Below are 14,389 nucleotides of genomic sequence, written 5' to 3' on the forward strand. Positions count from 1 at the left end.
TAGAGTGTTATGTTCATTCGGGTTAACTCGACTCTCTGGACTGAAATCGGACGTTGGGAGACAGCGCTGTGAACCAAAGCGCGTATTCTGAAGGTTTGGTAGGGTTTAACTTCGGCTCGGGTTGGAATTAACCTCGCGCAGAACGTTGCAGGGAATAGGCGCCGATTGTGTTCGCATTTTGCTTCCACTCATTGTTTGTAGCTAATGAAGTGGCTGTCTGGAGTCGGACTGCAGTAGCGTTTTGGGGGGCTAACGTTGATTCTCAGTCGAAGACAATCAACACTCGTGTTGAATTGTTGCACCAAACCCCTGAAATAAAACTGTTAGAACGACGGGGCGCTTTCGTGAATTTGGATGGAAAGAACTAACCGTGCGCTAATGCTACATAGCTAGAGTTAGCTGTATCATTTGCACGTCCTCGCGCCTCTGCCACGGAGCCGTGCAGAGATCCACTTCCACGTCTGTCTGCTGTGCAGTGTTGCACTCTGCCAGCTGGGCTAGGCCACGTCCTCTTGGGCTGACATTGGGCGGACTTGGGGGGAAGATGCCCAGTATGCGGAAGGAAGACGACGGGCAGTGAAGCGTGAGGGATGTGAGACGTCTTGACCATTAATGATCTGCCCGTGGGCTTTGTGTTTTTGAGCGCTTGCCGCATCCGCACGGCATGTCACGTACACGGGGGAAATACTCTCTTTGAGCCACAAGGTTAAAAGCTGAAGTGACACTTTTCATTTCTGTTCGGACATGATCGGCTTCGGCGCAAACCGACGAGGAGGCCGCCTCCCGTCCTTCCTCCTCATCTTCCTTATGGCGATCATCGCTATACTAGCGTTCAACTACTGGACCGTGTCCAACAAGCACGGTCGCCTGCTGGATGAGTTGGTGGAAGTGCAGTCGCGGGTGAAGCGCACGGACGCGGCGAGGAGCCGCCTGGAGAAGCGCAACTCTGAGCTCATGGCGCAGGTGGACACGCACAGAAAGCAGCTGGACAAGAAGGATGGAGACTACAACGTCATGGAGGGCAAGCTGCAGGCCCGAGATGCGCTCGTCAAAAAGTGCACTGACGAGAAAGTGAGTGTTTCCGGCAGCCATGTGCTCCTTTTGATTTAGCACAAGTACACTACTGCAGTAGTGTACAAGTACACTACTTGCCTGACTGGGAAAAGTTTACAGTAATTGCGTGACATTTTATTCCACCCAATCCGAGCTTGATTGTCAAGCAACTAAATAATTGCACCCTTGTACTGACTTTATGAAGGATTAACGCAAAGTTACTGCAGTTCAAATATGTATAAACTTGTGGTTAAATATGAGGCCTTTTCTACATTTTTCAAAATCGAATAATTCCAAGTTCAATAATTTTGCTAGTTGCAATGACACTTGCAGTTTATTTCCTAAGAATGTTTTTTCCCCACAGGATGAATCCATCCAATCAATATGTAATATTTTTGGCTTGGAGGAGTATTTACCAAGTGGTGTGTATGATGTTGCTAACTTTATTTAGACATTTTGTGTCGACAAAATTGTAATTTTAATCGCACTGTAACCTTAGGAGTACAATAGCATGTACAGGCAGAGCTGGGCATTTTACTAAAATTTCCTGGTTCGTTTATTGCCTTCCGTCTGAAGCCGGGGTACCCTTCCGCCGTCTGTCTATCCGCCTTTTTGTCCGGCCAGAACAATAAGTAATCCCCTATAAGACGGTCTCGTTTTAGGACCCAGAAGCTGTCAAAAAGCCTCGGTCGCGGGAAACGGAAGCCTCGCCGTGGCCATTGAAGCCTCGACGCATAAATAGACGATAGACGATTAGATAGATGGAAAAAATGGGCTTCCGACTATACTTAGTCCGTTTATTTTTCTAAGTTTCCGTCTATCTTTTATTGCCTACAAAATGGGCGTCCGTCATAGGCGGATAGACAGAACGGTCCGTCACATAGGCAGAATGCCCAGATCCGTGTACAGATAGGTATTCCTTTTATTTGCCTGATACTTTGTCTAACACAGCTTTTGCGGACTATATATGTTCTTATATTGGAAAACAAACAAACTGTTGCCATTTTGATGTCACATGATTTGTTTTATGGAGTACATTATTCCTCCAACTGTACAGCTGTTTTACCAGTAGATCACAAATTCACTCTTCTGATGTAGACCTACACTATAAGCCCAAGTAAACATTTTCCATCCCCGCACCTTACACGCCAACAGCTGGATTGACAAACAAAGGCATGGACTTCCTTGTTGGTGTTGTACCAAGTTTGTTAAAGGTTGGGGCACCTTCAATGAGCCATGAGCTTTGTTTTTTCAGCTCCATATACACGATGTTCCATGATGACATTTTTCATAATATTTAGTCACATTTCCCTCTTACTGTAACAATTTTTTTTTCACACATTTAATCTGTATGGCTCTATTGTGATGAGCCTGTGCTTTATCTATTAAAAAAGACTTTTCCACAAATTTCAAACCATATTTTTACCAATTTACCGTGCGTCTTAAAATGTAACAAGATTTTAGAAAACAAGAATACTCCAAGGATCAATAACTACAGTACACTTTTCACCCTCCTTTTAGAGCCCCATTAAAATAAGTTTGTTCTGAGGGGGCTGGCCTGCCTTGTGCTCACCTTGGAAACTCTCTACTGCGGGGTGTGTCAACAGTTGTACAGTTTTGTGTTGTCATAGTGGCTGGGACAGAGCTAGTGTTCCTCTTTATCACATGAATAGTTCCCTTTATGTTGTACAATTTGTTGTGTGGCTTCAATTTGTAAGTACTGTACCATGAATGAATGTTGTGGCGTGTTTAGTCAGCTCACTCGTTGCTTGCTACTGGAAGCGAGTCGCGATTGTATGCTAAGCGTAAAATGTGTCTCTTGTCCTAGCGACTCATCACCACCACAATACTATAAAATACTAGTTTGTACTAAGGTAAATGACAAGGATAGGAACACACAGTGACTTCGATAAGTAATTCAACTCCGGTATGGAAATAATAATTACCAGAAAAGTGGTCATAGCATTATCGACATCACTAAATACAGATAGTTTTATGTCAATTTTTCATATGTATATCTCATCTGCATGCCTCTTTATGATACGTTCACACCAATTCCGTTGGGAGCGTTTCTGGCGGCACGTTTGAATTGGAGTCAATGTAGTTCGCGCAGGCGGGCGCGGTTGCGTGCGAGGCGGCGCGAATGATGCATTTGGAACAGTGGGACGTGGAGCGAAGCACCGCAAATCCGCCCATTCGCTCCATTCGGCGTATATAACACAAGTAAACTTTTTTCCCATTTCGCCTCGCGGCAGCCAATCAGCATCGTGCATACTGCGGCAGCCAATCAGCATCGTGCATACTATGTCACACACAGCCACACAGCGTTCTGTCTGTTTACTCTGCTGCTTTTTTTTTTTTTTTTTTACAGTTCTTGAACTTTACCATGACAGCAATATTGTTAGCATTAGCATAGTGTGTCGGACATTTGATTGCGATGTTGAAAAATGCTGTCGTGGTCTACTACCAAGCGAAGCCCCTCGCCTCTACGCTGTGAGCGAATGAGCGGCTGCAGCATTCAAGATTCAAATTTCCTGCGGTCAAACTCGAGCGAATCAAGCAACTCTGAACGCTTCATCCGCATTTGGTGTGAAGGTAGCATTAGAACCATTCTCATGTCTTGTGCTGCCAATTTGGCCCAGCCAGTCCTTTGCTATCTCATGTATCTCTGGCTGTCACAATCAAATAATTTTTAGAATCAATTATTCCATCGGTTTCAGCGGATAAAATTGCATTCGGCATTAAAGTGTATTGCAAAAGCATGTTTTCCCTGATTTAGTTTATTAAGAATGTATTGATTATTTGGTTTTGTTTAGTGATGTAAAAAAATAAATGCATAAAATGAACAACAATCAAGCAATATTACGCAAGCGGGATTGATGTCCTTACCAACCGTTTTGAAACTGATTCAGTTATGGTTTGGTCATTGTTTTCCAAATAGCAGATGTTTGCAAATGTCTTATTTTGAATAAACACACAAGATAATCAGTCTGCCTTCATAAAGGACTACAGAAATCAGAACAATTACTGTTGAGAGGCTGAAATCAGAGGATTAGGAAATGTATAAGTTAAAAAAAAATGGCTCTAAATTATTACTCTTTTATTAAAATATGTGTTGATTAATTTACTAATCGATTGTTTAATTTTGACACCTCTTCATGCATCCTAGTAGTTTCTGAGCATGGCCTGAGTCCAATTGAGGACACCAACCTTTTTGAAGCTGATTGCTACTTCTTGGGAACTGATTAATGCAAAGGGATAACAATTCCACATACTGACTGAAATACCGGTAAATGTTTTAGAATTACCTTCAATATTGTTATTCCGGGATGGGTTTCTTTCACATTTGAACCGGTTCTGTTCCGATTCTCGGTATCTGGGGAATTTGATACCCATACTCAATGGTACAGATTTTCGGTCCTTTTTTTCTGATCAGTTTTTATTATTAGTGCGGGTTGACGTAAGAGTAGGCGAGTTTTCACACTGACGTGAGTGTTGCACGCATAGGGGAGTGAGGGAACAGAAGATGAGCCAGTACGCCAGAAGCCGTGATAAATCATAAATAGATGGATAAATGGCATTATTATGGCATACGCAAACAAGCCAGAGCCCGAAGGATCTCCCCGTGCACTGCGGTTTCCTGTTTGGGAACATTTTGGCTTTCCTGTTAAAATCGCAGATGGGGAAAGGTGTGTGGACAAGTCCCAAAGTTGTGTGCCGACATTGCTACATGTAGATCGGCGGCTATGTTGCAGGTAGCACGTTTAACATAATAACACACAAAACGGCATCATCCAACTGTAAATGTTTCTTCCATGAGGAAGAAAGAGGTCTTTTTAGCCCAAAAGATTTATCATATGCTGTTGAACATTCAAAGATTTCAATGCCTAAAAAGTGTATATAAATTGATAGACTTTTTAAAGTTACTGTATTTCTGTTATTATTAAAACAGTTTTAATATAGTTAGCAATAATTGTAACTATTATGTATTTTTTTCATCACAAAAAGTGTATACATGTACTGTAATGACAACTTGCCTTTAACTTGAATACTTAGTCTGTCATAGGCTGTTGCTGCTGAGTGTTCAAAAATTTCAGTGTCTTAATAGTTTAGAAAATTAAGAGATCTTAATTGTTAGTGTATTTTTTTTGTTCTGGTGTAATTTCTTAGAATATGACCCGAATGGTTCACTTTTAATTTTTTTCTAAAAAATGTACCGTTTACTTGTCATCTTTTCAAAAGAAATATATATATTTTGAAAAAAATCTGTTTTTTTTTGTACCAAAAATATACCGAATCGAAGTTTCAAGAAACCGAACCGTGATTTTAGCGAGAGACAGTGAGTGAGAGAGAGACAGTGAGTGAGTGAGAGACAGTGAGTGAGTGAGAGACAGTGAGTGAGTGAGAGACAGTGAGTGAGTGAGAGACAGTGAGTGAGTGAGAGACAGTGAGTGAGTGAGAGACAGTGAGTGAGTGAGAGACAGTGAGTGAGTGAGAGAGAGAGCGTGAGAGTCATTTATCAACCTACACGCCAACGGCTTCTCCGGGCCCAAGCTCGCACTTAGCCCATTAAAGCCCGAAGCCCCTCGTGAGACATCTCTCTAAAACCAACGGTTGTCTTTGGAGTCACCCTTGAAAACCTGACATTTTTGCCACCTACAAAATAATTAATATCTCAGCCCCTGTAACAGAAACATAATTCCCAAAGAATTTTAGACACATGGCTTTCACACACGCCCGAGTTTATTAATCTGATGCAAATGAAGCACTATTTCTAATTTTCAAAAATCTAGTGGTAATTACCATGCTGTATTCTCTTGACGTTGATATCATCATTGTCTACGAACATATATCACGTTTGGATGGTTTCACGGCTTTAAGTCCGCGTGTGTGTCGCCTATATCACTGCTGCTAGCAGAGCTCCCGGGATCGGCTGTGCCGCCATTACTCCTCGAAAAAATTCCGGATATCCTCTGACAACTCACGACACCGTCACATAATATTCTGATGTATTTCATTGGCTAAGAGACAGGGAATTGGATTAAAAAAGAAAATGGCGTATACACTCTCCCGGATTTAAAGGGAGAAACACGCAACAACGCTCCCGGCTTTAGTAGTAGAAAGCGTTTAAAATTGCATTACACCAGGATTGTACCTTTGGATAAAATGCATTGTAGTTAGGGAAAGTCAATTGTAGGATAAAAATGACAACTTTAACGTCGTTATTATTGAACGTTCCGTCGTAATCGTCCGCTGCCGCGGTTGAAGCTCACGTTCCTCTCACAGCCTGCAGCTTGCCATTTATTCTTCATTTTGCATTTTAATTTTCAAAGTTAAATTTGTTGCATAACAAGTATTTATAAGGGTGGGAACCATGTCGGGGGGTTCGCATTGCCTAACAGAGGCGTAAATCCATCAAATCCCAATCTGTAAATCAATACATTTACAGTTCAAAATCGTTCTGTAAATGCAGTAAATATCAATTTTTTAACATGTATAGGTGTGTCTTATATAAAGGTGTGGTTTATATGTTTTTTTTCATTTAAAAAAAAAAAAAAAAATTCAAGTAGATTGGGTGTGGCTTATAGTCCGGAAAATATGGTAATCAAACTCATCAATCACTACTTTTTAAAATATACCATTATTGAATCGTATCGACAGCTGGGATAGGCTCCAGCACGCCCCGCGAGCCTTGTGAGGATAAGCGGTATCGATAATGGATGGATGGAGGAATCGTATCGCACACATTTATCAAGATATGTATTGAATCATCTGTTATGAGACATACACCATGTGTTTCTTTGAATTTAATTAACTTGAGTAGTTTGGTCTTTGGACATCTTTTACATCAGGGGTGCCCAAGTCCAGTCCTCAAGAGCCCCTTATCCAGCCTGTTTTAGGTGTATCCCTATTCCAACACACCTGATTCAAATCATAAGAATCTCTATCAGGCTTTTGCAAACCTTGCTAATGAGCTGATCATTTGGATCAGGTGTGTTGGAATAGGGATACACCTAAAACAGGCTGGATAAGGGTCTCCTGACGACTGGACTTGGGCACCCCAGTTTGACATGTTGTTGTCGATTAATAACATGACAAAAGATAAAGCCGTACCATATTGAATCAAATCATAATCCAACTGAATCGAACCGAATCAAATTGTTCCATTTTAAAATGTACCATTCTAGAATTATAGCATACCCCATGTATGAATGTGCATATATCAAAACTTCTTTTATTGGATGGATGCACACTCCTACAGGGCCCCCCATTTTACATTAGACAAATCTCATGGCAAACCACCAAACAAAACTGCCACATAAGGAATAAATACTGAATCAATGATAATCTAGTTTCAATATACTCAGAAATGTACTCACTCAGTGTGATCAGGCCCTTTTACTTGAACACAAAGCTGATATGTATACTTGCAGGAAGCCTTGACATTATAATTCTATGAATGGCATCAGGTTTATTGTACCTTCTGCCATCAACTGGAAGACCTACCTATAATACTATACAGTAGTGCCATTGCTTGAAGAAATATATAATTGGAATTGATAAATAATAAACATTTTCCAACATGGCCTCATGTGGGTGGAGAAACAGACACAAAATAAAAAATATAACCATCAGCCCATTTTGCGATGCCATCGTTTGAACTGGGGATAAGAATAATAATCGGCTTGTAATTGTCAAGATTTGAGACAATCTTTTCTTGAGCTCCAGATGGGACATTTAATCTGTAAAGCACCACAAACATACTAGTAAATGATAATAATATGGAATAAAACCAGTGTCCTTTCTTCTAACTTTTTATTCTCTGTCTAGGTTAAGATGCAGGGTGACCTCTCAGCTCAAATGACAGAAATCCAAAGGCTGAAAGGTAAATCCAGCAAATGGCATGATCAAATTTAGAAGACCTAAATAACCTGTTTATGCCTGGGGTACCAGCTACTATGAATTAATAAATAACATGTATTTGTGTGTGGATAGAGCAACTGAATGATTTGAAGCAGGAATTTATGAAACAGGAAGATCAGCTAAGAGAAGTTAAAAAGAATAGAACCACCTTGGAGAGAAAGCTGGAATATGAAAGGTATGCTCATGACTTCTGCTTTGTCTTTCTTAAAGTGGAAGTCACCCTTCATTGTTTTACATTTCTTTACTATACGTTCGACGAGCCTCGACTAGTCAAAACACGGCATTCTGATTAACATCGCGTTCGTGGAATATGAGTTAAGCAGCAAAATCGCCCCGTTTTTAGCCATCTCAGGGGCTGGCCATTTTGTCACTTGTTTCGACTGGAAATGATATCACAGTTGCTCAGGAAACGACCAATCATGGCTCACCTGTTTTCTGAAGCTGAGTCATGATTGGTTGCTACATGAGCCTTGAGCAACTATGACAGTTAATAGCAAGTGGCAAAATGACCACACCCTGACATGGACAAAAATGGGTGGATTTTACTGCTTAACTCCTATTTCATAAACGCAATATTGATCAGAATGCCATGTTTTCACTAGTGGAAGGGCATGGAACATATTCTTCTAAAGAACATTTTTGGGTTGACTTCCCCCTTTAAGAACTTCCTTGCCATTTTCTGCACTGCTTGAGAAACTAAAATGAACGAACGAATGAATGAATAGATGACTCCCTGAAACCATTTCTTGTGTACATTTTGAGAGCGAAAAGCAATGATGCTACAGTGTTGAGGTTGCTCCAATGTCACCACTGTAATGCTCAATTATTGACAATTATTATTATATATAATATATATATTATTATGATATAGCTTTCTCATTTATTACCCACCCTAATCTGTTTTATTAGATTTTGTTCATTGCTGTTAGTTATCGTCATGTATTATCTTTGATTGACACGTGCATGCATGTAATGTGCATTCCCTAGTTTACAGTGTGGACGTCAGATTGCACAGTTGAAAATTGAGTATGAAGAATCCAAGAAGACTCTAGAAGAGGAAGCTGTAAAGCTAAGACGGGTTAGAACTTGCTCATATATTAATCCATAGTGAATTAAACAATCTGTCTCCAGATATCTACTTTTACTGTATATTGCACACTATATCATTTATTTATTTTGTTGTATTTTTCTTTTGGCTTGTGTTTAATTCCTAATGTGTAATTTTGTCTGCCTTCTGGCACATTTTTAGAATGCAATTGATGGCCAAAAGGGTGTAGTGGCTGGAAGACATGCTGAGGGAGCTCTGGGTCTGGCTGAAGAGCGCCATACAGTGGCAACTCACAGGCGTGACAACACAGATTTGAAAGGTACTGATGATAACCACAAACACTTTACATTCAGGAAAGCGCCAAAATGAATAGATTGGACAATGGCTGCTATTTTCATAAAAATCTCAAAAGTGAAAAAATAATATTTTGCATTATGCAGAAATTAGATGCATAGTAGGCATGTTAGTGCCACAGTCAACAAGCTGTCAAGGCAAAAATAGTTTGATTCCTTTTTGTGCGTTGTGGGAGGTATGACATTGTCAAACTGTTATTTGTGCTCTTATAACAAAATAAAAGGAAAACATTTTGAAGAAATGCCATGGCGCCACCAGTGCACGTTTTCTCGGGGGTTGGGGCATAATTGTTTATTAATACGCTTGTCGTCACTTTTCACTCGTTTCAAATCTAAATCATAGCTGCTACCTTTGTCTCCTCAAAGGACGTTGATTGGTCCGATCATGTTGGTCAACATTCGATGAGCCCAGGTTGTGGTGGCCCTGTCAGAAGTAGAACTAGCGCCATACTGTATATCCATTATATAGTACGTCACGTTTTAGTGATCATTTAATATTTAGCATCTTTATAATGTACATTTGCATTCAAGGCTATGACCCCGTACTAAACTCACTAAAATCAAGGCATTGCAAATGCACACATTTATATATGAATGCTTCAAAGACAAAAGTAATTACAAAATTAGTGAAATATATTACAATACTGACATTCCAACTAGAGCTCTGCATTTTACTAAAAATTTGCGTTCCGTTTATCGCCTTCCGCCAACAGTTTATCCGCCATTTTGTCTGGCCGGAAAAACTGCGACTACAAACTGCGACCAACTACAGCTTAATTTTGATCCGTCTAATCATCTGAAAATAGATGGTTACATAAACAGGCAAAAATCCACTTCCGTTTATGCTTAATCCGTCTTTTTTTTTTTTTTTTTTTATCATTTCCCATTTATCGCCTGCAAAATGGGCGTCCGTCATAGGTGGACCGGTTCGTCACATAGGCGGTATGCCCAGTTCTGATTCCAACAATGCGCAACATATTTGCAGCGGTCCCGAACATTTTTAGTGACACCTGACACTTTTCAGGTGAAGACATTTTAATGGACCAGCATAGAATCAAATAAAATCAAATGATTAAAAACGTCACTTACCATTAGCTACGCTTCAGTGGGACCAGTCGTATGCTGCATTCCCACAAGTGATACAACAGTAATGGCGAAGTGCCGTGAAGTGTATTAATTTTGGTGCATGTTGTCCTAAAAGATGAATAAAGTTCTCATGAACACACATTTGTTGTCCGCCTTTTACTGGACAAAATAATTTGGTTATAAAGCATCACATTGCATCATTGCCCTTGTTGTTTTATTCCGTGGTCCTGCATCCTCTGGTAAAAATCTATTAAGGCTAGCGGCGATAGAGCTAGCCCAAGCAAGTGACATGAGGCTAATCACAATTCATGCCATTTATCTAGCAGTCAAGCATGTGCTGATTGCATTTGAGCTTATTAGTGAAAAATCCTGACCTTGGCTTCATCAGCGGCTGAACGCTAAGTGCTTCCCTGACATCAGCAGTGGTGTTAGCCTGCTAGTTGCGGGTTTCTCATTGTTGCCTGCCTATGAACTCTAACAAAAATGTTATCGTTGCTAAATGTCTGAAAACTTCAACCAATCGCCACCAAAACTGATATGCACATTCCTACTCTTGTCCACTTCAACCTGTAAATATATAAAAATGATCGGCACAATATTTTCAATTTTGCTGAGGTGATAATAGGATTTCCTCATAGGGGCTAACATTTCATGTCAATAAAAGGCAAAATATTGTGCTGATGGCTTTTAAATTTTCACAGATTGAAATGCACGAGTATTTTGGGAACCATTGGTCACTATTTTCAGACGCTAAGCGACAACAGAACGTGATAAAAAGGGCTAGGTAACAGTATTACAATGCTTGCTTCTTTCCCTAACTGATGTCTTCCTGAACTGATGTAGTCAGGCTGGGATGTGGAAAAAGCAGGCCACGCCCATAATTATGGGCATCATTAAGATGTGTTTCATTGGAGTCATTAAAAAAAAAAGCATTAAATCACTACTGAGTTTTTCAGGGGGAGGCGGTGCACTTTAATGTTGACATCATTTTTTCCATACAGACCTATTATAGAAGTGCCATTATTCAAGTGTCCCTTTAAGTAATAAACAACAACCCTTTTGGCACCCCTATACTTTATTTTGTACAGTGCTGAATATATAAATAGATAAAATAAAGGATAAAAATGTGTGTGTAAAATTGTTTTAAACATTTTTGTGTTTGCATATGTTTTAAAAAAATAAATAAAATGTATTATTTTATCAAAGTTATTGTAATTAATGTCAATGTCAAAAATGGACATCTTTCCATATTCTCTGACAGATGTTATGGGTAAGCCAGGCAGTGATGCTGGCATGCCTGGTATTGAAGACAGTGAGGTGGGAAAACTTGATGAAGTGCAATTTGGTAAGTAATTCAGTTGGTTTATATGTGGAAATATCTAACATCTACCATGTTCTTAGCTGGATCTTATTTCTCACTTTGCCTCTGGATTTTTTTGACAGAATTGAAGAAGCCAGCCATCACTTTGAAGCGTGATGAAGCCCCTGATGTGGTTGTGGGTGCTGGTGCTGGACAGGGTGTTGGGGCAGCTGATGGCCCAGGGGTACAGGGCTTATCTCTCGACCAACCCCGGCTCCAGCAGGACAGAGGGGAAGGCCAGGCAGCTGTAATTGCCGCCCCAGGTGTCATCAACCCAGCAGACAAACCAATCGTATTTGAAGAAGACAACAAGTCAGATATCAAAGCAGATGAAGTGGGTGAACAGCAGCGACAACTTCGAGGTAAACTCTGCACACCAACCATTCTGTTGATGATTACAATCATTTGAAAAAAAATAAAAGTACAATAAAAAATAATGTGCATATATTGGGGAAACCTTTTTGACTGGTTTGGTGTCAATTGTGCAATTTTGTAGTCAATGAGGAAAATGTATTTATTTTTCTTGTCAGCCCCAGATGTCAAAGGTGCAGGTGAACGCTTGAAGGGGATTCCATTGCCTGCCAACCCTGCCCAGGTACCCAACCCCATACAAGCACACCGCAAAGAGCAAGTCCCAGCAGGGGCACTCCACCACCACCAAAGTGAGTTTGACCAAAGACAAATTTTTATTAAATAATTGCTTTTGAATGGATGCTGTAAGATAACCTTGCAAGACTTGTCCTCTCTCTGCTCCATTTCATTCTAGATCGGAGAACATTTGTATTAATATGATATTGTTTTTTCTTTTATAAATGAATGAAATAAATGAAGGAAGATAAAATTAAGTACAACGTGATTATTGGATGGTGGCACAGCTATTGTTAGATTTGCAGTCTGCTGATGCCCAATGTCTATCAGTGGTGCAAATACAAAGTTGCCCATTGTTGTCGGAACTAGTGCTGCACGATATTGGAAAAACGTGATATGGATGATGACTATATATTAGGGGTGTAACGGTACGCTAAATCCCATTTCGGTTCGGTTTCCATGGAAACTTCTGTTCGGTATATTTTCGGTACAAAAAAAACAAATCTTTTTTTTTTTTAATATGTTTATTTTGAAAAGATGACAAGTAAATGTTACATTTTTTTTTTAGAAAAAAAAATAAAAGCGAACCATTCGGGTCACATTCCAAGAAATTACACCAGAATAAAAGATACACTAACAATAAAGGTCGCTTAATTTGGTAAATTATTAAGACACTGAAATCTTTAAACACTCAGCAGCAACAGCTTATGACACAATCTAAGTATTCAAGTTAAAGACAAGCTGCCATTACAGTACATCCACACTTTTTGTGATGAAAAAAATACATACAATAACAGATACAATTATTGCTAACTGTATTAAAACTTTTTATAATGAAATACAGTAACTTTAAAGTCTTTATAAAATTATTTAAACTTTTTAGGCATTCAAATCTTTGAATGTTCAACAGCATATTTTAACGAATTGGGTTATCTGTGTTGTGGTCGGATTTGTGTTTTTTGTTTTATTTACTCATTCGGAGTGTTTCAGAACCCCATGGAAGCTCGAGGAATCGTGGCTCGAGCCACCGGAAGTGACGTATATATATCTAAACCGCTCGCTACACCATCAACTGTACAATTTCCATGCGCTACAAACACAGCACATTCAAGGGCGAGCGATGTTTTGGAATGAGAGGATTATGAAACACATTTGACTGGTCAAATTCAGATAAAAACATATTGTTCCATAAGAAAATGATTGCCTGTCTTTGCGATATGCATATTGCATAGGCCATTATTGCAATATCCATATTTTTTCGATATATTGTGCAGCCCTAGTCGGGATATATTGCACTCCATCTTGAACTAGTACTATACATGACTTGTGTGTACAAGATTATGTTGACAGATTTTTCTGGACACTTTTGAGGGCCTCAAGTATTGCTAATAATGCTAGTTACTTTAATAAATCACTTGTTTAATCACGACATTAAGCAATTTATAGTACTCCAGTTCAGAACTTGTGGGTTATTTCCAATTCGGTTACATAGTATGTAGTTGGACATACAGTTGTGCTCCTAAATTGACATTCCCCTTGTTATGTCAACTTAGGAGCACAACTATAAATCCTAAGAAAGAAAGGAAACCATTTCATTATCCATCATCATGATGGATTCATGGATTCAAAGTCCAAGTGAGGATTATTAGCCCTGCTGCCCAGCCCTTCAGCCTTAAGGATCAGCCTGGGGGCACAGGTTTTGAAGAGGGGACACGTGGCACATCCCAGAAGATCCTTTACTGCTGCCTGGCTTCTGCTCTGCAACCAGTTTCCGCCTCTTTCCCGTTTTGTACTAGTGTTTTCTTCTGCCTGTCTTCAGTATCCTGCTTTCAACCCTGTATTCACCTCTCATCATCAGTGTTCCTCACCATTCTTCTTCATCGACCTCTCTAGTTGCATCCATTTTCTCAAGATCCACCAGAAAATTGTGAGGCGGCGTATTGGCACGAGTAGTTCCAAATATTGCCCGTCTTGCGA

The 14,389-nt window shown here is 39.8% G+C and overlaps 1 protein-coding gene across 2 annotated transcripts in view; it reads left to right on the plus strand.

Moving 5' to 3' along the window:
* Positions 1-14,389, plus strand: part of golm2 (golgi membrane protein 2) — a 16,641-nt gene continuing 2,252 nt past the window's right edge. For both annotated transcript variants that reach the window (XM_086025392.1, XM_086025393.1), the window contains exons 1-8: positions 1-1,071; positions 7,885-7,939; positions 8,050-8,152; positions 8,965-9,055; positions 9,227-9,344; positions 11,726-11,809; positions 11,908-12,186; positions 12,355-12,486. In XM_086025392.1, the coding sequence (XP_085881518.1) occupies positions 745-1,071; positions 7,885-7,939; positions 8,050-8,152; positions 8,965-9,055; positions 9,227-9,344; positions 11,726-11,809; positions 11,908-12,186; positions 12,355-12,486 (1,189 nt within the window). In that variant the 5' untranslated portion in view covers positions 1-744. The remainder of the gene's footprint in view (positions 1,072-7,884; positions 7,940-8,049; positions 8,153-8,964; positions 9,056-9,226; positions 9,345-11,725; positions 11,810-11,907; positions 12,187-12,354; positions 12,487-14,389) is intronic.

Source organism: Filicampus tigris, chromosome 3, assembly GCF_054856515.1.
Source record: "Filicampus tigris isolate MCC_2025a chromosome 3, RoL_Ftig_1.0, whole genome shotgun sequence".
Classification (NCBI taxonomy): domain Eukaryota; kingdom Metazoa; phylum Chordata; class Actinopteri; order Syngnathiformes; family Syngnathidae; genus Filicampus; species Filicampus tigris.